Source organism: Lutzomyia longipalpis, chromosome 4 (genome assembly GCF_024334085.1).
Source record: "Lutzomyia longipalpis isolate SR_M1_2022 chromosome 4, ASM2433408v1".
Classification (NCBI taxonomy): domain Eukaryota; kingdom Metazoa; phylum Arthropoda; class Insecta; order Diptera; family Psychodidae; genus Lutzomyia; species Lutzomyia longipalpis.
This window is the reverse complement of record NC_074710.1, coordinates 23,480,998-23,508,506: the sequence shown is the minus strand read 5'-3', so window position 1 is coordinate 23,508,506 and position 27,509 is coordinate 23,480,998. Positions and strand designations below refer to the sequence as shown.

The following is a 27,509-nucleotide window of genomic DNA, read 5'->3' as shown; positions in this document are numbered from 1 at the left end:
CGTTTAAACTCTAAATATTAACCCTTTAAAGTCCATTGGATCATTACGTTTTTTCAACATGAAATTTTTTATTTTCTTGAATTTAAAATAATTTAAATATTTTTTTTTAGTTAGAAATGGGCTAAATTTATCTAAAAGAGGTCAAAGAAGACGTTTTGGTTGAGAAAAATCTTCTATTATTACAATACTTATTTTTCAGATACTTTTAGAGGGAATTTTTCAGTTGAAACGTTTTTTTTTGACATTTTGAAGAAAAAAAATAAAATTCAGAAAACTTTTAGAATGTTTCACGTCTGGATCAACGTATGACCCAATGGTCCTCAAAGCGATAACTCTTCGATATTTATTTATGAATAAATTTTGTCACGTTTGAATTAACGTCCCAATGAACGTGACAGGGTTAAATAAACCTTAATTATCACAAAAAAATGCATTCTAAATAAATTTTTAACATTTTTCTTAAATGATTTTCTTTGCAGTGAAACAGGGCAGGAATTTAATTCCAATGGACCCCAATGGCCTGAGTGATCCGTACGTGAAACTAAAGCTCATCCCCGATACGGATAATGTGAAGAAGAAAACCAAAACCATCCGATCAACGTTGAATCCTGAATGGAATGAAACACTCGCCTTGTAAGGATTCCTCTTTTTTTTCCTCTCGCATTTTAAGCTTTAACGTTTTTTCTTTGATGTGGGCACCGCTCTTTTTTCCCATCCTGTGTGTGCAATTCGTCATTTAAAATTCTGCGGTGCCTTTAAAAAAAATCCGCCCCCTCTCTTTCCATGCCAGTAAGGGGATGAAATTCAATCCGTAAACTGATGGAAATTTTCACTCTCTGTGGTGGAAAAGCTCTTTGTGAAAGTACAAAGTGTTTGGGCTGAGGGGGCGGGTAGGGGTTGAGGGGGGGCGGGGGCGATGGAAATTGCGGTTCCGCATGGCGTCTCGGAAAACAAGGAAATTTGTCGTACAAGGAGTGGATTAGATTAATTGATTAATTAAAATAATTTCTCCCTCTTTGTGTTTGACAGTGATTTAAAGGCGGAAGACAAGGATCGACGTCTATTAATTGAAGTGTGGGATTGGGACAGAACTTCCAGGAATGACTTTATGGGTTCACTGTCTTTTGGAATATCGGAAATAATCAAGGTAAAATATTTCTCATTTATAAGAATTCCATTTTAGTGAAATAACATTCAGTGAATTCCGGAAAAGGAATTCATTCGCATTATTATGTGTTAACACGGAGTCCTTTGGGGGATAAACTATTCCATATTGAGAGCTTCCTTCGTAGCGTACAATAGAATGAAAGGAAACAGCCAGAAAATCGAAGAAATACGTTGGTTTTTCATGAAAATCAAAGAAAATTTTAGCTAAAAGAAATTCGTTTTTATTAGGTACCTAAAAATCGCATTCAGCATTTTAAAATTCTTTCAAAGAGTTTAAGAAAATCACAAAATATCATATTTCCCACCTAAATAGAGAAAATTTGTTTGAGAAAATGTTACAAGGCGGAAAATTTTCTTTAGGAATGACCTATAAACTTCGCTCCATCTCATTGGAAAATACGTAATTTTCTGTTGTTTCTAAACTCTCTAACGACTTTGTTTTTGACCTATTCACCTCTAAAAGACCTTAAATTTTTTTCAGAGGTATAGCCAAATATCTGTATAATTAGCGGATCTAAAAGAGCTTTTTTTTTAATTCAAGGAACATTAAAAATAGAGAAAAAGAAGGGCTTTAGAAGTTACAGTTTATAAAAATTAGGAAAGTATATAGTTAAGACATTTAAACGGTTAAATTAACGAATAAAGGTTTTTTTTTTGAAAATATCTTTTGTTTTCCTAACGTTTGACATTTTTTTTTTCATTTACTCGTCTCATTATTCTTTATCAACGTTTGACATTTATTATAAATTTTTTTTCGCTTCTTTTCAAATGTTGAACGTTTCTTTCCGAAAACTTTTGTTTATTATTTTTACGTTTAAATTAATTTTCTAATGCCAAGATTTTTTTTAAGTATTTGTCACATTTTATTTTATTTTTAACGTTCAACGTTTTTTTTCTGACTTCAATCGTTTTTTTTTTTAACATTTGACGTTGATATAACATTTGATTTAAATTCTCTGACGCTTGACATTAATTTTAAAATTAATAATTAAAATTAATTTTCTAATATTAAACGTTTCTTGTAAAGTTTGACACATTTGAAACGTTTAATTCTTGTAATGTTTGACGTTTCTTTTCGGACACTTGACCTATGTTTTCTAACATTTGTCTGTTATTTTATAATCTTTGACATCTATTCTAACGTTTGAGAGTCATTTGATTTTAAACCATGTATTAAAATTTTTTAAAGTAATTTTCATCCTAGAATTTTTTGTTTGAAAATACAGAAAAACAGCAAAATGGTTTATCCTGATTAATTATTCTGAATTAATTTGGATAAAGTTTTTTTTTCTTTCCATTCGCTTTATTAGGAAAACAACCAACTAGTACATAAAAACTCATTAACTACCAACTGCAAGAAAATAATCTGCCAGATGGTAACATAAATGTGAAATATGAGATAAATAGCTAAGAGAAAACCCATTAAAAGTCTATGAAAATTTGCTCAAACATTCTACGGGCGTTGCGTAAAATAAAAAGCTTTAAACTTATTCGTTGATGAAGATTCTAAAGTTCTTATCTATTTTTTTTATTCTCAATAAAAATTTTTCAATATAAAATTAAAAGTTTATTTCAAACATAAACTAATCCTATTCACCCACATTGACGACTGTATTAAACACAAATACTCGCACATGCAGTCTTTTAAGGGCTATTAAGCTCTCAAACGTGCACCGTTGAGAAGCCACATTGGGGTGAAAATTGACCAAAGTTGTGGAACTTTGAAACCCAATAAATACCCAAAGTTATTGCAACCGAAGCTCCATTGTGGCGTCCATTGTCCATTGCTGCGCATTTCTGCAAATTGACAATTACAATGCAACACCCATTTCAACCTCACCCTTCAGCGCAATTTTCGACGGAATAGGGGTGATGGGGGGGGATGAAGACGTCGTCGTCGAAGGCTTTTGAGGGGAGCAGGGGGTGTGTGGATACATGATGAGTTTATTCAACCGCATTTGGCATCTTCTGCCAACCACAAAATGAAGTATGTTTTGTGGGTGAATGCTATGTAGTTCGCCGTCAAGAGAGCTTTATCCCCACAAAGGGGTAAAAATATGAATGAAAAATCGTATTTCTACAAATTATTCGGAATATTCGTTTTAATATTCGCCAATATAATTAATAACTCAAATATTCTATAAAGTTTTTAAGTAGAAAATTATTTTGATCTGATTAGAAAAATTGTTTATAAAATGTTCTATTCAGGCAAGAAGAATATTTTCTTTAGATTAGTCGTTAAAACAATATGGCCGCTTGAATCTTTCATTGAAAATTGGCCACAACTCCGATTCTATCTGTCCGATTTTGATCAAATCGGACTCAAATGAAAGCTCTGAAGAAGCTCTATAACTATATAGAAGAACATCTCTAAATCAAATGAATTTGCTAAAGGCCTGGCTAAGAATCAAACATATTTTCGATAATATTTGAGTATTTTTTTTAAATATAGGTCCTATTTTGTGTCAAAAAAACTTAAATTCTCAAGTTGAAGGAATGTTGTTAATCGAAAAATTCTTTTAAAATTCGTTTGTTTATTAACCTTCAAATACCAACCGAATATTTTTGTTCTTTTGCTTTTTCTGAAAAATTATTAGCCCTTTTCATTAGCAACAGATTATTTATATTCGTAATGCAAAATTTCGGGTGAATTTAGTAGGTACTCTAAAACCCTTTTAGAATAAAACAAAAATTCAAATCAAATGAACGACTAATAAATGAAATTTGCTGTTCTCAATTAATCGAATATTTATCAAGAAAGCGAATATTTGTTAAAGTCGGAAAAGTTTTTTTTTATGAAAATTAAAAACTGAAAACTATCAATTTTGTCCGTAAAATACATATGTGAATTCGTCCGAAAATAGTTAAAATCGGCTCGAACCACTAACCGCATAATTTTTCATTTTTGAGGTAATTTTTTTTTTGAAAAATTATCTTTTCTAATCCATACTAGAATCGTATTTAGAACCGAATTATGCAAAAAGTAATTTTTATCAAACGGAGATTTCTATTTTTCAATCCATTTCATTTTATTATTCCGAATATTGAAATAACATTCCGAATAATTATTAAATATTCCGAATATCCTCAAGTTTTTACTAAATTTTCACCACATTTTTACCCCTTTTACGATTTCCCTCCCCGCATTGGTACATGGGGGTGCAATCACTTGAGACATGGGACACAATAGGTAAATGGTTATTGTATATAAAGTAGTATTAAATGAAATGCAAGTATATTGTGGGTGCTCTCTCCACTATTTCTGCGAATGGCAATACTCCATCTGCCATTGAATGAGAATTGGAAGCTTCTTCTGTTCTCATATACGAAATACCCCCTTTCCCCACCTCTTTTTACACGCCATGACTCAACAGGGGGGAGGTGAATGGGGCTATAAGAGTGAGCTTTCTGACATGAATTAACTCTCTCTGTGTACTCCACTGTACATTAAATTTCTCTCCATTTTTCTTTTGGGAAGGTGGGGTGGTGGGAATGAAATTGAGTGGACAAACTTCTTGACTCATTTACCCGCCTTGAGGAGAAGAAGAAAAAGAATTATAATTTATTCAGAAATTCAACAAGAACGAAGGAGATTGTGGGTTTAGTACGCGGGAAATTTAATCATGACGAAGGAGCCCTTAAGATTAAGTTTAATTGCGTCTCAAAAAGGACTCTCTCTCTCTCTGTAAAGCTGAATCCCAACTCATGTTTTTTTTTTCTTGTGTTTGTGGTGTGTATGTTGTGCAGAATCCAGCTGATGGATGGTACAAGTTGCTCACTCAGGAGGAAGGTGAATTCTACAATGTTCCCGTACCTGATGAGGCAGCTGACTTGGCACAGATCAAGAGTCAAATGAGGGTAAGATGATGAATAAATTAGCATTTCTATCTGGGTTGTAATGAAAGAAAAAATTCCAAAATGAAGAATTCTCGGTCCTGCCTTGCAAAATTTAGTATTCTACGTGCTCAAATATAAATTAAAGGACCTCCATAGTCACATCTCTCCCTTTATTCCTAACATGTAAAAATGTTAGGATGGTACAGAATTGTCAGTAAATTAATTTCATATACAGAATTTAAAAACATTGAGGGTCAGCCGGGTAATATTTTTCTACGAGAATAACATTTTATTACACGATGCGTAAAAAAAATACTAAATTTTAAAACTCTTTTATTACATTAATTACATAATTCAAATACAATTAAAATTGTCATCTTAATCCATATTTTATGGATATGATTAAAAAAAATCATATGATGACTTATAGCTGTTATTTATTCCTTCTTGATTATTTTTCTACACGAGAACTTCCTGGAAACTAACCTAATTATACTTTAAAAAAACCTAATCTAATTTATTTTTTAACTGCTTGTTTTTGCTATTTTTTTATAAATCAGCTCTAAATATAAGAAGTGAAACTAAGAAGAAAAAAATAAGTCTGACATTTGAATGATTTTGACTATTAATATTTTCCTAGAATTTCATCGGATGGAAAATAACAAAATTGCATTCACAAGCTGCATTAAAAAAAAACTAGAACAAAGTATTGATTTCCCAGGAAATATTCCAAGAGGAAAAAGAGATTTCAAAGTGAGACACTGAAGGCTCCATTTCTCAACAACAATAAATAAGTTTTCTATGAGATTTTTTTCTGAATCGCCGGTTACTCATTTGCGATTACAGATCTGTAGTTATTGATCTTCGCTTATTAATTGAGATTACAATCTGTATCTTGCTGCTGAATTTCATAGCAACACTAGAAATGGTCGTAAAGTATTAGAAAATCAGTAACAATGTCAGTAACATTTTTTACGCGATCAGTAACTTTTTTTTTAATCAGTAGAATATTCTTTTTAGTCAGCTAATACAGAAAGAATTAATCAAACCTAAAATTATGTATTTTTGTACGTGCTGTAAAATTAAGTTTTCTGACTAATAAATATCATAAAACTGTCAGTAAAAAACCAGTTTAAGTAATAGATCTTTGAAATACAACAAATTTATATTATATAACAAATAAATATTTAACCTACGAAAAATTAGGAAGTTTTTCTAGAACTCAATTTAATTTTCAAGAGTTTACTGACAATTTTACTAGAACCCCTATAATTTCTTAAACACCAGTAAAAAATTTCCCAAAAAAATCTTACTGACTAAAATTCCATTCATGCAGAAAACATCCATTACAAAGAAAATTCCAGTGGCAACAGACCGTGATATTCCACACAATATGAGCAAGAAGGACATGATTCGTGCAACAGATTTCAACTTCCTGATGGTCCTAGGCAAGGGCTCCTTTGGCAAAGTGATGCTGGCCGAACGCAAGGGAACGGATGAGTTGTATGCCATTAAAATACTCAAGAAGGACATTATTATTCAGGACGACGACGTTGAGTGCACGATGGTGGAGAAGAGAGTATTGGCTCTGTCCAGCAAACCCCCCTTCCTCGTACAGCTACATTCCTGCTTCCAAACTATGGTAAGTGCAAATTGTTCTCAAAAAACTCCCACCGCGCCCCACATGCTCCCGCGCCATTTATGCTCTTGACCTCCATTCACATTCGCAGGACCGTCTCTACTTTGTGATGGAATTCGTAAATGGTGGTGATCTCATGTTCCAAATTCAGCAATGCGGAAAATTCAAGGAACCCGTAGCAGTGTAAGAATTTCCCTTTTTCTACTTTTCCTCGCACAAATACATTGTCAAACATTTTATACGCGAATTGTGGGATCATTAATAAAGGGCAATTTCTCTGAGATTCAACAACCCCGCAGTACACGCAGAGCAATTAAATTACAAGCACGGAAGAATAATTCTCACAGCGAAACCTCTGTCACAGTGAGGGTCAAATTAGTTTAATGGGCAATTTTATGCTTCCCGAGCATTAATCAAAATCCAATATTGTCAACTTTTGTTGATTTTCTGGTATTTCATTGGGATATTTCAATATAATTTTTATCCAACAGACTCAAAGAGAAAATTAACAAATTTAAATTCCACAAAGTATTTCAAACCCATAAAGAAGATTAAATAAGATTTCCTTTCTGGATTGCGCTGCTTATTAAGCATTTATCAATAGAAAGTTAGATAATTTTGAAAAAAAAAGTTTTAATATATTCTGAGATTATTATGAAACGATAGAAAGTCTGGTGTGAAATGTTTAAGTGTTAAAAAAGAAATGCAAAGTTGTATCCAAAATTTCCTTCAATTTAATTGTCAAAACGTTAGAATTGTAAGATAAAATGTCAAACTAAATAGAAACTCTTGGATAATGACTTTAAGAACTATATTCAAAACAAAATAGAAATAATAATGAGAACAAGCTCCCAAAACTTTAATTTGAAATGTCAAACGTTAGAAATTATGCGACCAAATGACAGTAGTTTGAAATTTCGAAAAAACCCATGTTGGAACTTTTTCAAAAAAATCTTCAAAATTTCAGAACTTTAATTTCAAATCATTAAAAATACTAGGATGTAATGGTTAATTCTTGAAATGCAGAGAAAAACTGTCAAAAATTGTCGGATAAAATGTCAAATGTCGTACATTTTTGGATATGGGATAAATTTCAAATGTTTGGATAAAATGTAAAACCTTCAAAATTCAGAGATAAATTGTTAAACATATGAAATATTAAAAATTTAGGATAAATTCAAATGTTTGAGATTTTGGGACATAGTATGTCCAGAAATGACCATTTTGGATAAAATGTCTAACGTTAAACAGTCTTAGATAAAATATCAAACGTTAGAAATTTTAGGATAAATATAAATCTTTGGAATAAAAAGTTTCAAACGTAATGCATTTTAGAAGCAATTCTAATAAGTTGATCATTCTGGGATAATATGTCAATCGTTAAAACTGGCGATATGGATATCCAAAATTACGTCAGATATGATTATGAATTTTAAAAATGGAATGGAAAAATTGTAGGATGATTGAACAAACGTCAGAAATTCTACGTTAAACGTCAGAAATTCTGGGATAATCTGCTAAAGTTCTGGGATAAATGACTTTTTAGCTTTACTAAATTAAAATCTTTTTACCTTCTCATGACAAACAGATTCTATGCATCTGAGATAGCAATTGGTCTTTTCTTCCTCCACTCTCGTGGCATAATCTATCGTGATCTAAAGCTGGATAATGTTCTCCTGGATGCCGATGGACATATCAAGATTGCTGACTTTGGCATGTGCAAAGAGAACATTTCCTACGATAAAACAACCAAGACATTCTGCGGCACTCCTGACTACATTGCACCAGAGATTATCCTCTATCAGCCCTATGGGAAGTCAGTGGATTGGTGGGCGTACGGGGTGTTGCTGTATGAGATGCTCGTGGGGCAGCCACCGTTTGACGGGGAGGACGAAGAGGAGCTCTTTGCGGCCATTACGGATCACAATGTGTCATACCCGAAGAGCCTTAGCAAGGAGGCGAAGGATGTGTGCAAGGGCTTCTTAACAAAGAACCCCCAGAAGCGACTCGGGTGCGGGGCCCGTGGTGAAGAGGACGTCCGTGGTCATTCATTCTTTAGGCGCATTGATTGGGACAAGATTGAGAATCGAGAAGTTCAGCCACCGTTCAAACCTAAAATTGTATGTAAATTTGCATATACCCTAAAGGCATTTATATGTATCCCACCACCCCCCCAGTTTTCCTTTCTTTCCTTTCCCCCCATAGAGAGAGAAATTCTGTCCAAGGGGCAAACAACTGGTTGAAAAAAAATGATTTGAAAAAAAAAAAATTTCGTATTATGGAATGACTTTTAACCCGATTTTGATAATTTTATTTTAGTTTCAGAGAGAAGAGTAAATACTTCTTCTTCTTTTTTAATAAAAAAAAGAGAATAATCAAAATCGATCCTATAAAAATCTAAAAAGAAAATATTTAAACTAGTAATAAAAGAAATATAATTTTTCGTATAAAAACCACTTTACCGATTTTGATAAGTTTATCAGTTTCAGAGAGAAAAAATACTTTTGGATAGTCTTCTGTGTTAAAGATGGTTCGTTATCAATTAGAAACATGAAATTTAAAAATCGATGAAATGTAGATAAAACTGGATACTTTTTGTAAAATCCGCTTTACCGATTTTGATAAGTTTTTCAGTTTCCAAAGAAACAAACTTATGTTGAACTAATTAATCAAATTCAGTGGTTTTAACAACAAAATCCAAAAGATCTAAACTTAAAACTTGTAAAAAAAAAGACTTACAATTAAATTACAAGAAAATTCCTTGACCGATTTTGATAAATTTATCTGTTTTAGAATAAAAGAGACTTACTTAAAAAAATATATTGCGCTTTTATTTAGAATCGATTAAAATAAATCAAAACAAAATTTTAAAAAATCAAGTTTAACTGACATTGCAAGAAAACCGCTAGATCGATTTTGATAAATTTATCGGTTTTGAAGTAAAAATAATGTTCTACACATTTATTTCAAAAATTACAAAGAATTTGAATATAAGAAAATGTGAATTAAAAAATTGAAATATCAAATTAGGATTATTTTACAGGAAAACCGCTTAACCGATTTTGATAAGCTTTTCAGTTTTGGAAAGTGAATAGAATAATATATTGAAGAATGTTGAACTATTTAATCAAAATCGATTATTTAACCATCAAAATGGAACACTTTTAGGCCTAGGACTCAGAGGATACGAATTTTTAACCTCAAACTTTGAGCTTAATTTTCTGTAATGAAGAAAACGTTTTTTTCCAGATTTTCTTTTGATGAACTTCTAGAATTTATCAAGATAAGTCTAATTACCAGCTATTACCAATTTGTCCTCCAGTGTTAAAATATGTCCAAAAACAATTTAGAGTGACATTGCAAGAAAACCACTTGACCGATTTTGATAAATTTATGAATTTTTTGAAGCAAAAATGTCTCCTCTGTCCATAAAAATTTAAAATTTTATTGTTTTAATGGTCAGTGAGGTCAATTATATTGCCATTCCTTAAAATAAAACATTGTGTGAGCTAAAAGTGAAAAGTTGTTAGCCCCTTGAACCTTTTTCCCTCATCCCACTACACCCATTTGTACTACATCCTTCCTTGCTAGCACAAATATTGACTGAGGCATACCAGAACAGAGTTGGGTTCCTTTTTATGTGTATTTCTCATTTCTTTTCTTTCATTTTGCCTATTTTGCCAACAGAAACACCGCAAGGATGTGTCCAATTTCGATCGGCAATTCACATCGGAGAAGACAGATCTCACCCCAACTGATAAGCTATTCATGATGAATTTGGATCAAACCGAATTTATGGGATTCTCCTATTTAAATCCGGAATTTGTGCAGCACATCTAAAGGAAATTTCGCGGATGTTGTGCAGATGCCAAAAAAGTGCGTACGAAGGGAACTTTCTTCGACATTTCTTACCGTCTTGATGCCATTTTTTACAGCTAATCTCACGACATTTTAATCAATTCTTGTGATTTATCGGAACCAATCAATGTTTAATGAGCGCCACCCCCATCTGCCCGTTTGAGATACAAAAGGCACGTTTGGCAGAGAAACGTTAGTGCTTTCAAATTTAGCGTGATTAAGGGAGAAAAGTCTTTATAATTTCCTTCTATTAACTCCCTTTAATGAAAAACTAAAAAAAAATCCTTCGCATCGAGACCACTTTTGTGATGCGAGAAAAAAGATTATTTTGAATGTTGCTCACATTCCCCACATTTTGCATTATCTCCTCCATCTATGTTGGGCACATCGCTATAGAGATCCTTTCAGGATACTTTTTTGCTTCCATTTTGCACTGTGGGGAAGTTGTGTGAAAGGCAGCATTCACTATTAAAATGGATATTAGATCCTCTCAATAGTTGGATGCAAAATTGCTAAAATGTGCATCCAGACTTCTCACATTCACTTCGAATGGATAAATATTTACATGAAGTAGAAAGAACAAAAAAGGAGCTTTTACAAGGGGAAAGCATTGATGTGACGTGGTGTACAATGAAAAATTTTATTTCTTAAATTCAAAAGATTTTTTAAAGCCTTTAATGTCCACATAAAACCATAAAACATTCGATCTTTTCATCGCTATTATTTATTCTATTGATGGTCCAAGAGGACATTTTTCAGAAAAAAACGCCTTTTTGGCCTTTACTATGTGAATTTAATGAATTTACAATTTAGAAAAAACAATTAAATTCATTAAAATTCTGAAAAATATAATTTCACGTTTGAATCAACGCATGAAAAAATGTGATCCAAAGAACGTGAAAGGGTTAAAGCGAATTTATTCTGTGAAAAATTCTGCATTAATATGTGTAGGGAAATAACATTTACCTACCTACTTTTACTTCATGGAAAGAAAATTAGGATAAACCGAAAAAACCTTTTGTTTTTGAAAGAAAATTAAGACCAAAGTTTAAGGTTAGGAATAATGGATCCTCCAAGCGGTTCATCAGTTAATTGATTAAGTGGATTAAGTATTAGCCATTTGATCAGCCTAATCGATTAATCGAATAGAAGTTCTAAGTAATAGGCTGAAATAAAGTTATGGAAATTTGAAAAAATCCAAAATGGCGTCGAAAAGTCATAATTTTTCCAACCTAACGCTTATTAAGCTAAGAACATAACCTCACATTTGATTTTAATTTCTATTTGTTAGATAGAAGTCATTCTCTTTCAGTTAAAGCTTTCATTTGACAAATAAAAAAAAATATCCTGTCGTACGTTTCCTTTGGCTTCACCCGGATCTACGGATTGTGGTTTCTTGACTTTGAGGCTATAAAAAATTATGTTTTCACAAAATTTACATGAAAAGAAGAGTTTAGGAACTCTTTACGGGAAATTTTGAAATCATTAAATTCAGAATTGTCTTTTGATGTTAGATTTTGTGAAAATTTCGAAAAATTTCTGGAAAATTTTGGGGTAATAATTTAAATAAATAAATGTATTTTTATCGAAATCTTGATATTAAAATATTATCGATATTAGAAATAAAAAAAAAAGATTATATCTTATTCTATTTCGTTATTCAAATATTCTCTTAACTATTAAAATTCTGTTATCTAAAAAAACTTTCTTAAAAAAAAATGTGCGCAAAGGAGTTAAACCTTGCAATGTACACCACCTTGCGCAATGCATTCCCCTTGAAAGAAAAGAGCTAAAATAATAAATAAGAAGAATCATAAAGTCTGTCACAAGAATTTCAGTCAAGTAGTGGAGGTTATATACTTTTCTAATCTGTACTAACTGCCATTTAGAACGTAAATGTATTTTTAACTATTTTTACCTGTCAAAAATGATGCTATAATTACATTTTTCTAGATTTATCTTCTCAGAAAACTTTCTCTTAAAATTCTTTTTTATAAAATATTTTTTTTTAGATTGAAATATCTTCAATTAGAGAGAATAATATTTCCCCTAATACGAGAATAAAAGTCCTTTTTAATTTTTTTTTTAATTTTGAGGATTATATTTAAATCAAAATATCCCACCGTAAAGCCTGGCACATAAAACACTTTACAGAGAATTTATTGCAGTTTAGCCAAGTGAAAGGTTAACGCAGAGAAAAAAATCTTTTTAAATTTGTGTTTCAAAGCTCGACTAAATCAACGACCAGGATTTTTAGGATTTCAACGTGTAAACTATCTTCTGAATTATATATTTGAGGATAGAAATGGGTGAATTATATAGACAATTTAATAAACAAGAAAATGAAATAAAATAACAAAAAAACAACTCCTTTCCTAACTTCCATTTGTGTAATAAAAATATCAAATATACAAGAAAATAGATTAAAAAAAAAAACATAAAAAAACTTATTTAGAAAAAGGAAAATAAACATAACTTCAAGCCTCTGAACAATGGAGAGCCCCGTTGCTCTTGAAAGGTTTGAAAGTTACTCCCACACATTGTGTTGAAGATATCCTCTTTGGAAGATTAAAAAAAATCCTACAATATATAAAAAAATGAGTTTTTAAATAAATTCTCCGTCTTATAAATATTAAATGAAGCAAAAAAAAGTTTGGAAAACTTCTGCTAATAAAAAAAGAAATATTAAAATAAACAATTTCTTTTGAAAATCTCACTTTATGTTTTCTAAAAAATAAAAAAAAAGTCTTTTATAAAAGAAAATACTTTTCAAAAATTAGCGACGGAGAATTTATTTGAAATAAATTTAAAAAATCACAAAGAAGTGGTGGAAATTTTATTAATATAAACATAAGTAGGAGAAAAGTTTATTAAAATATGTGTCAAATAAATAGAATTTAATGATATTTTCACATTCTTTAAAACATAATAAAAAAAAGATGAACATTTTAAAATTTTATTGATGTATAATTCATTCAAGAGCAAATATAATAAAATAGAATTATTAATAAAAAAACATCTTTTCTAAAAAATAAAATAAATTAAAACTCTTATTCATATTGAAGATTTTTTCAATTTTTCTTTTAAACTTTTTCTATCTTATTATTAATTTGGGAACCCTCTTGGAGCATTGATTACTTATAAGGGTAATGGGAGTTAAAGGGAAATTGAAAGCAGAAATTAAATTTTTGTTTAATTTTTAATGTAACTTAATTTGAATTCCCGTATTTTATGCTGGAGTGTTGGAAAAAAAACAATCAAGCTTGGATTCGAACCCAGGAGATTAATCTTATAACACCACAGCTCTATAAATCATACTAAAAGCCGATAAGAAAAAAATATTAGAAATAATTTAAAGAAAATTTGGAAATAGCTTTGTTTTTTATGCGTGAAAATCTCTTTTTCTTACGTTAAAATAAGTTGATTTGCTTTTCAATTTTTTTAATGAAAAATAAAATATAATTCAAAATATTGGAAAGAATTAAACGTAAGACTAACCGGACTAACCTAAAATCGGTTACAGAATCTAATACAGATACTACACTCTTCCATTGTCCCCTTAAATCTTTGCTCCATCATTTTTATTATTAATTAAAACTTTAAAAAAAAACTAAAATATTTTTTTTTTTGATTAAAAAAAATCTCCACGTCTTTAAAAAAAAAAGTAAAAAACAAACATTCAAAAATTGTAAATATAAATTTTCAGCCACTTTCAGAGAAAATCGTGGCCAATTTAGCGTACTACATACAAATAAAATAATAAAATATTTAAAGAAAAAAAAACATTTCTCGAGTGCTTTTTAATATTGATGAAAACATAATTTCCATTTAACAAAAAGAAAAATTAAGACAACAAAAATTTTATTGAATTATTAAAAAGAGAAATTTCAAAAATAAAATGAAACAACTTTTAAAAATAAATTATATTTAAGCACTTTTTGACAATCTAATTGTAGGTAAAAAGTATATTGAAAAATAAATTTAAAAAAATGTTTATTCATTGAAAATAAAATATATTTGCTTAGTAAGTTATAAATAATTTTCTTGATGTAAACTGACATTAAAAAAAAAGATATAAGACATGGTCTTTGTTCATCATTCCATTGAAATAAAAATGATAAATTATAAAAAAAAATTAAAGATATATAAATAATTTTATTCATTGATACAAATTAAATTAAATTAAATACTCTCCTGACAACATTTTAAAGAAAAATCTTCCATTAGATTTACTTGGAGAACCGAAAATTAATTTAAAGAAAAATAAATATTTTGTTGTAAAAAAATTATTTCGAATAATTAATTTAAAAAATAAATACTTGAATAACATATAAAACTTTTATTTTAAAGCACTTTTTAGCGTATACTCAAAGGATATTCGTAATGCAAAAAGAAATATATAAATTTTATTGAAAAACATTAATAAAAAAAACTTTCCTTTAGTTAATACGATGCGCGTAACTTCATCATGCTCTATGAAACGTAATTTCCGTTCTATTTTATACCTTTTCTTAGACATCACCAACTGTATGGACTAAGAAAAAAATAAGTTGTTTCTTATGACTAACTATAGAAAAAGACGGATTGAGATTTACAATGATAGTATCAAAATATTATTAAATTAAAAAATATAAATAAAAGAAAAATGTGTATTAGAAAAATACTTTAAAAAAAAATGCGATTGAAAAGAAATTTAGCAATTTATCTATAAAAGGGGATTCTTTTGTATCCACTTTATTGACTAACACTCTCTTACTATATATATAAATTATATATTAAATTTAGTTAAAAAATAATAAAAAAAGAGATGTAAAAGAATATAATTAATTGTTGCAATAAAACATACAAAAAATGTTATAATTTGTTTACAAAAAAAAACTCCAAATTACAAAATGAAAAATTTATTGTTGAAAGTTTCATGAAAAAATGTGAAAATTTTATTTCCAAAATAGACGCCAAAGTCTCTTTACAGTAAATTATAAAAAAAAATATTTAAAAGAAAAATTAGAAAACAATTCTCAATGAAAAAAATATATCAAACATATTATATTTACATATTATCATAATTCAATTAAATAAACCACTATATACTCTTTCAACTTAAAACCTTGTCTTTTATATTTCCTTGATTCTGCTCTAACTGTAATTGAAGTTTAGGGGACAAACATGACCTAAAATTCCTTTTTTACAATATTTTATTACTTTGAGGAATTATTCTTGACAGTTTTATGGAAATATTCATTAAAATTCAACAAACCAGCAGCAGAGAGATTAACATAATTTTCTCGATGAACTCTTCTCAGCAATGGGAAGAGAATCCCAGAATTTTCCATTTCCAAACCCCTGAGTACGTTCCTGCTTGATATTCTTGGGGGATCTCACGTGCAGGAAGTCCATGTTGTTCCTATTCGTGATCGCCTTCATAGCAATTCCTCCCATATCTGGGTCCTGCCCTGATGCATACTTTACGAGAAAATCAGCATAAATCCTCGCCATTTCTTCCTCGTCCTTCGTCAATGGGAGCTTCCTTAGAATGTGATCATAGAGCAGGATATTGTCATCCCCATGACCAGTTCCATTGAATTTGTGCCCCGGAGCAAAGACATCGTGAACCCCAAAAACAGCCGGAAAGGCATAACGCATGTGATAGATAGGGGCTCGTGAGTACTGTGCTTGAAGGTGAGTACAGAGATGAATTCCAGCTCCAAAGTGACGATCTCCAAACATTTTTTCCATCTTCTCGAGATTCCTTTCGGAGATTTCTCCATTCTGAATGTAGAATTTTCTCACACAATTCGCTACATTTGGTTGATCTCGTGGCAGAACTGTTCCCTCGAAATCAAGCAAAGCTGCACCCAGTTCTTCCCATCTATCATTTAGTTCTTTGATGTTTGATGATGGTTCTATCAAGCCTAGGAGTAAAGGGGTGAATGGGATTTTGAATTACATACTAGCAAAGTATTGAAAAAGGATTCAGGAAAAACGTTTTTATTTAAAAAAAGATGCTTTGTCAGTTATTTTTCAAATTTCCGAATGTTCTAAGAAGCTACAGAGGTCAAAAGGAGAAAAGTTCTCTATCCGGTGAGCGTCAGAAAAAAGAGATTTTTCAGCGAGAAAATCCCAAAATAAGTCTCAAAGCTTTCGATGCGCACTCATCTCATCTTTGTATTTTTGATCCTTAAATGTTCTTAAAATCGGTTTGTAATATTCTAAAGAGTTGTAAAGTATTGCGAGACCTTTCTAACGATAGATCAATGACCTTTCTAGATTACATAAAACCGGAGATATGAGCTTGTAAAGAAAAATCTAAAAATTACGATATCTCAGGTTCTAGGAGACCTAGGAAGTCAAATGATGTATCGTTGGAAAGGCCTTGATGTCAGCTATATATTTATTATTACAATTTAGCTAAAAAAAAAGACGCCATTTTGAAAATTGGCCGCCATTTTCTGTTCAACGGTCGAAATCAAACCGTATTTATGCCATTTTTCAAGTTTCTAGCACTTCCTGCAGTCTTCAGCTTAGAATTTACCTAACTAACTTACTTGCAAGATGGAAGAGTCCTTCAGAATCCACCGTGGACGAAATCCATGGGATTTGAGCAAATTTTCCAGCTTTCAGGAGTTCTTCTGGATGATCCGTAAGGAAGGCTCCTGTGGTATTCTTCTCCACAACCACCCCAAACGGGGTAACAGGGTTATATCGCCATGCCATGAAGAGTTTAACCCCTCTAACCACATCCTCAGCTGGCTTCTTCTTCATGCACTCAATCATCTTCCTCGTATCCTGCGTTGGGCATCCCAACTTCACTGCGAGTGTTTTTGCCTTTTTCCCGGAATTTTCCGCAAGAACCCACGGATTGAGGGCACAACCACTCTGAGAGTGACCACGATGAAAGAGCCCAGCCGACAGGGGAGACATGTAGTGAAGATGCGTACTGGCGGCTCCAGAAGAAATTCCACTCAATGTGACTGAGTTGGGATCACCCCCAAAGAGATGAATGTTCTCTCGGACCCACTGAAGTGCAACCACTTGATCCTTTAGTCCCATATTCCCAGGCACAACCTCATTCTCCGTACTGAGGAATCCCATGGCACCCACGCGATAGTTGAAGGAGACAAAAACAAGCTCATTGTTCCTAAATAACCGTCCAGGAGTCAAATAGGAAGCTCCACCGTACATAAAAGATCCAGTGTGGATGTAAAAAATCACCGGAAGCTTCCTCCTGGTATCCAAGCTCGATGTGAAGATGTTCATGTACAAACAATCCTCAACACCAACCGTGGGAGCTTCCTCAGTGAATCCCAAATGAAGCATTTGAATGCATAGAGGAGTGAATTTTGTTGTATTCCTCACACTTGACCATCTTTCGCGATTTATTCCAACTACTTCGAAGCGTTTTACCCCCACTGGTGCTTCAGCGTAGGGAATCCCCTGAAAGGAGTACATCCTGCCTGATTTAATTCCACGAATGGGTCCATTTGGAAGGTTCACAATTGCTTCCTCGGAGAGAATCTCCAGGAAAACTCCAAACACTCAGGAAAATCAAAATGAGGATTTTAGGGAAAATCATTTTAAGCTCACAGAGATTTTCTTTCAAATTTCTACGAGGAAAAGATGCTGAAGGAATGAAAATTCACCTAAAACTGATCATGAAAAGTTTGTAAAACTTTATTAAATAGTAAAGAATTTAATAAAGATTTTTATTATTCTTTATTGATGAGAATATTTCCACTAAAACTTCTATAATAAAAACCATTTATTCCATTAAGGGAGAGTTGTAAAAATAAATTTTATAAGCTAAAGACAATGTGAAATTTTTATGTATTTTTATCCACCATAAAATACGTTAGTAATAGTTAATTTCCACTCAAAATAACCCATAAAATTCTTCTTTTAATCAATATATGGAAGCCAAGGGGGGAGAAAAGAGCGCAACAGGAGCACTAAAGCTTCCTGAATATTAAATTGATGGGATCTTCTGATTGCATTATTAACGACTTCTTCGATATCCTGATAGTGCGTGGTGTTGTGTCACAGCACTCCACACGAAAGCTCTTCAGCACGGAGATAAGTGCAAGCTTAACTTGGAGCATGCCGAATCTCGCCCCAATACACCCCCGGGGACCTTGACCGAATGACAAGAACACATATTGATTCCGGTCACCCCTCTCGTTGACACGGAACCTCTCGGGGTTGAAGGTGAGTGGGTCAGGGTAGAATTTGGGATCACGATGTATGCCCACGACGGGGATGTACACGGGCATTCCGCGGGGGATGCTGAATTTGTGATGTGGCTCCAACGTGTAAAATTCTCCTTGCTGCCCTGTTGGCATGAACACCCTGTCGAGAAATGGGACCGTTGGGTACAGTCGTAGTGTTTCTGCGAATTAAGAAAAGGTATAACATCAACTTAGTATATAACTAACTGGATGTATTAACCCTTTGGAGTCTGCATTAAATATTAAATCTCACTCTGCCCTTCTTCCATCCTTCATTCAGTTTTTAACGGTTAAAATTATTTGAAAATGACTCACCTTGAATAACCATATTGAGGTATTCAAGCTTATTAATCCTTTCATATGAAATTCCACCATTTTCTAGTTCCTTCAGAATTTCTTCTCTGACCTTTTCTTGGATTTGCGGATGCTTAGCCAACTCGTAGAGGGCAAAAGACGTTGCTGAGGACGTTGTTTCGTAGCCAGCTGAAACAAATATGGCCGCCTGTGCTACCAAAACGTCCCCAAAGAAGACATCTTTGTTTGTATTCTTCATCCGAATTAGTACATCAATTAAATCTTGTCTCATTGTATTTGTCCTTTCTCGCACCTCCATCACTTCCTTGATGGAGTTTCGCAAGAAATTGCTCGTAGATTTAGGGATGATGTTGAATTTCAAGATGGGCGAAAGTTCAGGGAAGAAATAGGCTCCGTTGAAGTTAATTGATCGTTCCAAAGTGAAGTCTGTGATCTTCTTTACTTGCGCATAAAACTCTGAATCCCGACTCAGTGAATTAGTTTCAATGCCAAAGGCACAAATTGCAATCATATCGAGTGTTAAGTGTCCAAAGAGATCTTTTACATCGTACACATGGCAGCCATTTTGAGTATCACGCGCCATTTTCTTTTCGAACACTTTAGCGACTTCGCTAAGGAGGGCGAAGAAATTCTTCATTCTCACACCCGTGAAGACCGGAGAAATGTGCCCACGAACTTTCTTCCACGTGTCTCCCTTCGTCACGGGCATAATGTTGAAGCCAACACCGTCTGTCTGTGGGTCAGGTGTTAGGCGCCTGTAATGGATGCATTTTTAGAGAAGTTCGATAAAAAAAAAGAATTTTGGGCTTTTTATCTTAAATTCATGCGTGCACGCAAACGACAAACCTGTCGGGAAAATTGTTGAAGTCTTTCACCAAAATACGCTTAATCAACTCGGGATCGCGAATGAGAAGACTTGGCTTGTGGAAGAAGTAAAATCCCACAATTGGTTCATTCTTCGTCTCAGCATCGTTGTACAATTGGAGGAAAAGTTCAGTTACGCTCTTTTGGAAGAAAACCACCCCACGGAGGGCGCCAATAAATGGAAAACCTGCTATGTATGGTACTCCTCTGACCCTCCAGTAGGAGCTACACGACACTTGCCACCACCAAGTTATCAAGCAGAGAAATGCAACAAATGCCAGCAAGATCACAAGAACAACCATCTTGAGGTTTGGCTGAGGAGAAACTAAAAGAAGATGAATGAAAGTAAAAGATGATGCCACCAAAAGATGCTGCATTTGGGAAGAGATGAGGAAAAAGCTCAAAAGCTCATAATAGAATACAGTGTGGCTCCATACTGGAGCCTAATTAAATGCTACATACTATATTTTAATTCAACAACATCAGTTAAATCGGCCTAATTCTTCTTAGAAACAAAGAAAATTAAGTTTTCCTTTCAATTTGATTTTCTAAAGAATTTAAAGATTTAGAGAAAAGTACAAAAACATTTTTTTCGCATTTTCAATAAGAAGCATATGCTTCAAGCAATAATCTTTTAAAATATTTTTGATATATAATTCCTAGCTTTATACTGCAAAACGTGATCATTTAATTGCTTAAAGATACAAGCGTGCGTAATATGAAAACTATTTTTAGAACTTTGTGAACTTTGTTGTGTGAATTTTGTTTTTTATATCACATTTATTGCATATTAAACGCTAAAAAAGTATCATACAAAATTCGCATTTTAACTAATTCATTTGTCTAGTCTAGCTTCGAGATTTTTAATTGTACTTCGTGTTATGAAAATGTTTTAGATAATTATTCCATATTATTTATGCGAGAAAATCTTAAAAGACATCATCGTACAGCAGTAATTACGATCGTGTGAGATTGAATGTCATTAAGGGGTTACATACTTTTCATTGTCTCAAAAAAATGTTTTTTTTTCACTTAATTTTATAAAATTTGAGTATTTTTCAGCGACCAAGAAATCCTTAAAATCACTGAAAATTTTTTAGAAATTTTTAAGGATTTCTCAATCACTGAATAGAACCAAATACTTTATTTCTTTTTTTTTTAATTTTAGTTATTTTTGTCATATTTTTTTTGTTTTGGTCATTTTTTTTTCTTTCACGATTCTTTCACTGGAAGAATATAATAATTTAGGTCGTTGATTTAAACTGCAAAGTCCTAAAATTATAAGGATTGAGTTAAGATGTTTTGAGCTGACTCCTTAATTTTGCTTTTTTTTATCAAATAATAGCTGCTTTAGTTTTTTTTCCAAAGTTTTGTTTTAATTTTAAAAGATTAAAAGCTGGATCTTGATGTTTTTTTTTAAGTCTAGGAAAGGTTCAATGTTTTAAAGAACTTTCTAAAATTGAAATTTAACCCTTACAGATCCATTGGGTTATACGCTGACCTAAACACTCGATTTTGAAAATGTTTCATTTCGAATAGTTATTTTATGAATATTGAGCTCAAATTAGTACAAGAAGACTATGTTTTTATAATCCCTGATCATTTTATGTCCACAAAAGGATATCTCCAAGAATTCACAGGATGAGGAAGGACGAAAATCAGACAATTTTGAATTCGAGATGTTTTGCTAAAAATGTCTTTTTAGCTTAAAAAGGAATCCAAAAGAAATATCAATCGCGCACCTTAATTGGTTGAAATTAAAACACGCCAAGTGGCACTATTGAGAGGACAATTTCGCAAAATAATCTTTAATTTTATTTTATTTTAAAGCAATTTCAATTATCCTCTTACAGAAAAAAACTTTAAAAAACAAAACTTTCAAAAGGTATTTAACCCCTTATTGAAATTCTTTCAGCATCTTAATCATTAATATGCACGGAAAGCAACAAAAGTGAAGGCAATTGAGATTTTTTTTCCTGCACAGTGACTAAACTGAGCTGTGTTGTGAAGAATCACACAAAATGGTGCTCGTGGAAGTGATTGCGGGGTTATTTGTTGCAATTTGGCTGCTAGCGCAATGGTGGCAGAGATCTGCAAAGAATTATTGGAAGAAAATTGGGATTCCCTACATACCTGGTCGCCCATTTATCGGATCTGGGTTTGTCTTTAAACAGAGCATGGGAGAATTCTTTATGGATTTATACAATGATCCTGGAACGAAGAATGAGCCAATTGCTGGGTTTTACTTCTTCCATAAACCAAGCCTCCTCATACGTGATCCTGAACTTATAAAACGGATTTTAGTGACGGATTTTAACGTATTCATGGACAGGTAGATTTTTTTTGGGATTTTCTGCAAAGGAAATTATAATTTTAATGAAACATTTTCCTTTTCTGCAGAATTTTTTCTTCAGATCCCATCTCTGACACCGTTGGAGTTAATTTGCTGCCAATGGTTAAAGGGGAGAAATGGAAGAAGGTCCGATTTGGTATTTCGCCAGTATTCACGGGAAATAAATTGAAGAATTTCTTCTTGATCGTTAAACAAACCTGCGATGAATTTGATGTAAAATTAGCAGCAGACACCGCAAAAGGCACCGCGGAGTACGATGTGAAGCACCTGAGTGGCCTTTTGACCGTTGACATGATAGCTCAGTGCTTTTTTGGCGTCAAAGCAAACTCCTTGACGAATCCCAAATCGGAATTCTATGAAAATGCAAATGCAATGACGGAATTTACATTAAGACAGACATTTGCATTCTTCTGTGGAGGTTTCTTCCCAGAATACGCTCAGACGCTGAAGATCACCCTGTTCCCACGATCAGTTAATAAATTCCTCCAGGAAACCATTAACTACGTCATGAGCAATCGTGAAGCAAGTGGTGTGAAGTGCAATGATTTAATTGATATTCTCATTACAATGAAAAAGACGCAAAAGGAGATATTTGATGGAGATGTCCTTGTTGGACAGGCAGCTACATTCCTTGCAGCTGGATATGAAACAACCCAAGGAGCACGCCGGCGACTCTAGCCATTTTGGATAACCATACAGCTATCCATATGGTGTCAACTCACAGAGTGTGCCACGACTGAAGTACAATTTCTAATATTTTGAAGAATTAAAAATATTTGGCAATTTTTTTTGATTAGTTTTAGTTAATATATGATGGAGCAGATGTATTCAGAGTAAAATAATTGTAAATTAGCTAAAATTAACAAAATCAGTCGTGATCAGTCTGCTCCACGCCTCAATTTTGGTGCCAACACAGAGTCGTGGCTACGCGTGAATTTTGGTTCCAACAAAAATCGGAGTTTACGCCTAAATTTTGGTGCCAACACAGAGTCGTGGCTACGCCTCAATTTTGGTACCATCACAGAGTCGTAGCTACGCCTTAATTTTGGTACCAACACAGAGTCGTGGCTACGCATGAATTTTGGTTCCAACAAAAATCGGAGGTTATGCCTCAATTTTGGTGCCAACACACAGTCGTGGCTACGCGTGAATTTTGGATCCAAAAAATTTAGAGATTACGGCTCAACGTTAGTTCCAAAAAACAGGCGTGGCACGCGTGAATTTTGGTTTTAAGTTAATATCAGAACACGTGGTTTTAGAAATCATAATATATTTAAATCATTTTCAGAATATTAATCCATAATTAATATTTTATTGATAGTTTTCTAAATTTATCTTAAAATTTAATCATATTCTGAATTTATAATATGTTTTAAAATAATTTTGTATCATAACCTATTCTTGGATGTATCCGGGAAGATGTTCTCCGGACAAGCGACGGACTGTAAACAATCCAAAATCTTTGAATAATTACAATTTTCCGCAAAAGATAGACATAAGAAATTATTGAAACATATTCTAAGGATTATATTGAGTATCATTGAACATAATTTTATGCTCGTTTTGGTACCAAAATCGCTATTTATTAAGATTTTCTTGAAATTAAATAATTTTGGAAGGATTGTTTATGTGATTCTGTCATTTTTTGGGTATGACCACCCTATTTTTAGAAAACATGATTCAAAATTTAACTAAAAAGCCACCCAAATAATATATAAAGAATTATTAGTTTAAATGAAATATAAAAACTATTCTTTTAATACCAACATAAAAACACTATCGCATTTCGCAAAAATGTCATTATTAATTTAATGAATTTAATATAATCATTTGATTTGAATAATTATAAAGTTTCCTAATATTAGGTACAAATATTTTTAATTATTTTTACCTACATAAGATTTAGTTAGCAAATGGGTCCTGTATTAAAAACTAGATATCTACCTGATTGTTCTTAGAATTTCATTGAAAAAGTTTTAAAACATGTAATCCTTTTACAATATGAGAGATACTTTTTGGACTTTTCGAAGAATTAGCAATTAGCATTAGCATATTTTTCTTCTAAGGGAACAATAATGCAGCCCAAAGAAAAGACCTCCCAATTTCAGGTAGATTTTTAATAATTCTGAATTTTTTTTCAATTATCATTTTTAATGCTGAATACAAGATGTGTTTCCCAATGATTTCTTAGAGCAAATGCGTCAGCAACATAAAAAATGCTCTTATGTGCTGAAGAAAATTGTACTGAAATGCAAAGCTTTTTCATGTATTCGACGAATGGTTGGCTTTTTGAGGGTATTTTCAGCTACACGTGGCATGGATATTTTATAAAATTTTATTTCTTGAAAACTAAAGCGATTTATGCCATTTTAATAATGTTTCTAGCATAAGAAACATAATGCAATGTTGTATTAAATAAGCATAATGATGTGGGTATAATTTCAATTTTTTTAATTGTCTAATTTTTCAAAGAAATTATTATTTTTATGAAATGAGAAGGTCATTTATGACTCTTCTAATCTATATCCTATCTGAAAATCAATCTCGCATATGTTTTTCACGCGTGAAAACGCGTGAATTTTTCTTTGTGAATATTATTGCCAAGACGAGGTATTTTTGCCAAAGTACATCTCCATGAAATTTGGCCATTTGCCTCCCGGTGAGGCAAAATAGAAAAGGGAACACTATTGTAAAAGGAGAGCATTAGATAAAGAAAATAATGTGTTTGAGAGAAAGAAAGATAAGTGAGAGGGAAAGAGAAAAAAAATGTCAAAATTTTTGCCTACATGTAGGAGTTTTTTCAGTCGTGGCAGAGGCTGTTTCCAGACACCATACGGATATCCCTATGGTATTCCCAAATTTAGGCGTAAAATTTTACCTGCTATGGAGCCACGACCCGATTTGGGTACCAAATTTTTCCCAATACCATCATATATGGTGCACCATACGGTGCCTGAGCGGGAATCCCGCGCGGAATACATTTTGGCCGAAATGGAATACGGCCGGGAACCGCCGTGCTCTTTGGGAACTTCGTCTGCAATATCCTTCGCACTGTACTCACTTGCAAAGCATCCGGAAGTTCAGGAGAAGCTTCGAAAGGAAATTCTCGAGGAAATTGAAAAATCAGGCGGTGTGACGTATGAAGGGATTCATAATCTGGAGTACACCAACATGGTTATCCAAGGTAGGTTTGTTTTGTTCTTATTTTTCTTCTATATTTTTTTTTCTATATTGAAGTGGAAATCTTCACCAAGTTAGAAGATTAGAGGAATCTTAAAAAAAAAAAAACAATTTTAAATTTTATTTTTAAATACTTTTATTTTGCATAAAATTTAGGCTTATAAGACCTGAACCACAGACAATTTATTTGAAATAAAAATAATTAAAAATAAATAATATTTCAAATAAAAATAGTTAAAAATAAATAATTAAAATCGCCTAACTTAAATTTTTCAACAAATAAAGACATTATTCAAAGCTTTGAAGCTTTTTTATCATAATGTTAGGGTCCTTGTAGTATTTGACTGTAGTTTCCTTACGTTTGACGTTTATTAACACATTAACCCTTTCCGGTCCGTGATCAATCTAGCGAGCTGATTAAACTTAAAATAAATTTTAACTAAATCCCAACTCAAAAATTTTCGGGTTTTCGTCCTTCCTGATCCTGTGAGTCCTTGGGGATGTCCTTTTGTAAAGACATAGCTTTGTACTAAATTGGACTCAATATTCATAAAATAACCATACACAATGAAAAAATTTCAAAATCGAGCCTTTGGGTCAGCGTATGACCCAATGGACCTTAAAGGATTAAAGAAAAACTCAGAACAGTTGGGATGATCAAAATCGGTTAGGGGGTTGATTTTTGACAATAGGTCAAGTAGACAAATTTAACCCTTTAAGGACCAAATGTACATTTTTGAACAGCTCGTTTTTGAAAATGATAAATTCAGGCTAGTTAATTTTTATTTATTGAGCCAAAACCTATGCAAAACTATGTCTTTATGGTCCTTGGATATTTTGAGAACACAAATGGACAACTAGAAAGACTCACAATACTAGAAAGGATGAAAAACAGTTTTTTTTTAAATCGTTTTTTTTTTCTAAAAATGTCCTATTTGAGCTCGAAGAAATCCAAAAAAAATATTTTCTTGTGATTCCACCTTCTGGAATTCCTTATGGTCCTCAAAAGGTTAAGGAATTGACTGATTTTTAAAACTCTATTGACGAACGTAGCTTTCAAGATCTATGACACTTTTCAAAACCATCCATTCACAGCCTAAGATATTATTTTTCTCGTCATTGTAATTTTTTTTTTCAACTCCAAAATCTCATTTCTCTGATTACAGAAACCCTTCGTATGTACCCATCCTTGACGGTGCTGGACCGAATTTACATGCCGCAAGACAATGAACCCTACTCCCTGGAGCCACATCATCCATCTTCAATCCCAAAAGGAATATCAGTCTATATTCCGACCTTTGGCATACACAGAGATCCGAATTTCTATCCAAACCCCGAAACATTCAACCCCGAGAGATTTCGTGACATCAGCAATGATCCCCAGAGCAAGTACATGTTCCTGTCATTTGGATTAGGACCACGGCAGTGCTTAGGGGCGCGTTTTGGGATGATTCAGATGAAAATGGCCCTCATTTCCATTCTAAGGAACTACAGAGTTGAATGTTGTGCAAAAACCCCAGAAAAGATAAGAATTGATTCAAAGGCAATCATTTTGCAGTCCAAAGATCCAATTCAATTAATTTTTAGAAAACTTTAAGGTAAAGGAAATTTTTTTTTCTTTGACCAAATTGCTTTTTATGTATTTCACTTAAAACAAAAATTATTTTTCCATAAAGTTTTTAGGATTCTTGTGGTTTAAAGAATATTTTTTATCTAACAAAGTTTTTGCAATAAAGGTTATTATTTTCTCAAGGAAATTTTATTTTATTAATTTTTTTGTGAATAATAATTTAGGAAGAAGTGAAAAGAAATAAGAACGAATATTTGTCGTTGACAATAAAATAAAATAATTTAAACTGAACTTTGACCCAAAACACGATTTTCTTTCACTTTATAGTGTAAAGGATTTTATTCATTTTTTAAGCATTTAAAAACAGCAACGCAACAGGCAAAATGCTGGCTGTTTTTCAGGTTCACAGCAATATTATAAAGTTTCCGAATTCTTCATTAAATGGTGTCTTTCTCTGATAAAACTGCTTTAAAATTTTTAACGGAAAATTCTCCTTTTCTTGTA

The 27,509-nt window shown here is 32.3% G+C and overlaps 7 protein-coding genes across 12 annotated transcripts in view; 3 read left to right on the top strand and 4 right to left on the bottom strand.

Annotated features, from left to right (window-relative positions):
• Positions 1-15,607, top strand: part of LOC129794998 (protein kinase C, brain isozyme) — a 76,239-nt gene extending 60,632 nt beyond the window's left edge. For 5 of the 6 annotated variants that reach the window (XM_055835996.1, XM_055835992.1, XM_055835994.1 and 2 more), the window contains 7 exons: positions 480-633; positions 1,030-1,147; positions 4,915-5,025; positions 6,341-6,646; positions 6,735-6,826; positions 8,232-8,763; positions 10,331-15,607. In XM_055835996.1, the coding sequence (XP_055691971.1) occupies positions 480-633; positions 1,030-1,147; positions 4,915-5,025; positions 6,341-6,646; positions 6,735-6,826; positions 8,232-8,763; positions 10,331-10,483 (1,466 nt within the window). In that variant the 3' untranslated portion in view covers positions 10,484-15,607. The remainder of the gene's footprint in view (positions 1-479; positions 634-1,029; positions 1,148-4,914; positions 5,026-6,340; positions 6,647-6,734; positions 6,827-8,231; positions 8,764-10,330) is intronic. The other variant, XM_055835993.1, reaches the window with a different exon arrangement.
• LOC129795035 (probable asparagine--tRNA ligase, mitochondrial) overlaps positions 1-27,509 on the bottom strand; it is a 1,173,171-nt gene that overhangs the window by 759,215 nt on the left and 386,447 nt on the right. The gene's annotated exons all lie outside the window — the stretch shown is intronic.
• LOC129794972 (mucin-2-like) overlaps positions 1-27,509 on the top strand; it is an 826,140-nt gene that overhangs the window by 624,157 nt on the left and 174,474 nt on the right. The window lies entirely within an intron of this gene.
• Positions 1-27,509, bottom strand: part of LOC129795002 (sodium-dependent nutrient amino acid transporter 1-like) — an 899,230-nt gene that overhangs the window by 759,215 nt on the left and 112,506 nt on the right. The window lies entirely within an intron of this gene.
• Positions 15,684-18,041, bottom strand: LOC129795024 (venom carboxylesterase-6-like). Its single transcript, XM_055836033.1, has 2 exons — positions 17,047-18,041; positions 15,684-16,413 (listed from the first exon to the last, which is right to left on the bottom strand). The coding sequence occupies exons 1-2, from the start codon at positions 17,948-17,950 to the stop codon at positions 15,773-15,775; spliced, it is 1,545 nt and encodes a 514-aa protein (XP_055692008.1). The 5' UTR covers positions 17,951-18,041; the 3' UTR covers positions 15,684-15,772.
• Positions 18,235-20,300, bottom strand: LOC129795020 (probable cytochrome P450 6g2). Its single transcript, XM_055836027.1, has 3 exons — positions 19,885-20,300; positions 19,039-19,793; positions 18,235-18,884 (listed from the first exon to the last, which is right to left on the bottom strand). The coding sequence occupies exons 1-3, from the start codon at positions 20,277-20,279 to the stop codon at positions 18,448-18,450; spliced, it is 1,587 nt and encodes a 528-aa protein (XP_055692002.1). The 5' UTR covers positions 20,280-20,300; the 3' UTR covers positions 18,235-18,447.
• On the top strand, positions 21,924-27,044 carry LOC129795259 (probable cytochrome P450 6g2). Its single transcript, XM_055836344.1, has 4 exons — positions 21,924-22,234; positions 22,303-22,908; positions 25,285-25,439; positions 26,602-27,044. The coding sequence occupies exons 1-4, from the start codon at positions 21,924-21,926 to the stop codon at positions 27,030-27,032; spliced, it is 1,503 nt and encodes a 500-aa protein (XP_055692319.1). The 3' UTR covers positions 27,033-27,044.

What these genes read in the sequence shown, in the direction of transcription:
- LOC129795259 (XM_055836344.1), top strand. Translation starts at nt 21,924, where the DNA reads ATGGTGCTCGTGGAAGTGATTGCGGGGTTATTTGTTGCAATTTGGCTG. An exon ending in GCAGCTGGATATGAAACAAC is followed by an intron (nt 22,909 to 25,284) that starts CCAAGGAGCACG and finishes CTCTTTGGGAAC; the next exon opens with TTCGTCTGCAATATCCTTCG. An exon ending in CACCAACATGGTTATCCAAG is followed by an intron (nt 25,440 to 26,601) that starts GTAGGTTTGTTT and finishes CTCTGATTACAG; the next exon opens with AAACCCTTCGTATGTACCCA.
- LOC129795020 (XM_055836027.1), bottom strand. Translation starts at nt 20,279, where the DNA reads ATGCAGCATCTTTTGGTGGCATCATCTTTTACTTTCATTCATCTTCTT. An exon ending in TTCAACAATTTTCCCGACAG is followed by an intron (nt 19,794 to 19,884) that starts GTTTGTCGTTTG and finishes CATCCATTACAG; the next exon opens with GCGCCTAACACCTGACCCAC. An exon ending in CCTCAATATGGTTATTCAAG is followed by an intron (nt 18,885 to 19,038) that starts GTGAGTCATTTT and finishes CTTAATTCGCAG; the next exon opens with AAACACTACGACTGTACCCA.
- LOC129795024 (XM_055836033.1), bottom strand. Translation starts at nt 17,950, where the DNA reads ATGTACTCCTTTCAGGGGATTCCCTACGCTGAAGCACCAGTGGGGGTA. An exon ending in AGGACTCTTCCATCTTGCAA is followed by an intron (nt 16,414 to 17,046) that starts GTAAGTTAGTTA and finishes CTTTACTCCTAG; the next exon opens with GCTTGATAGAACCATCATCA.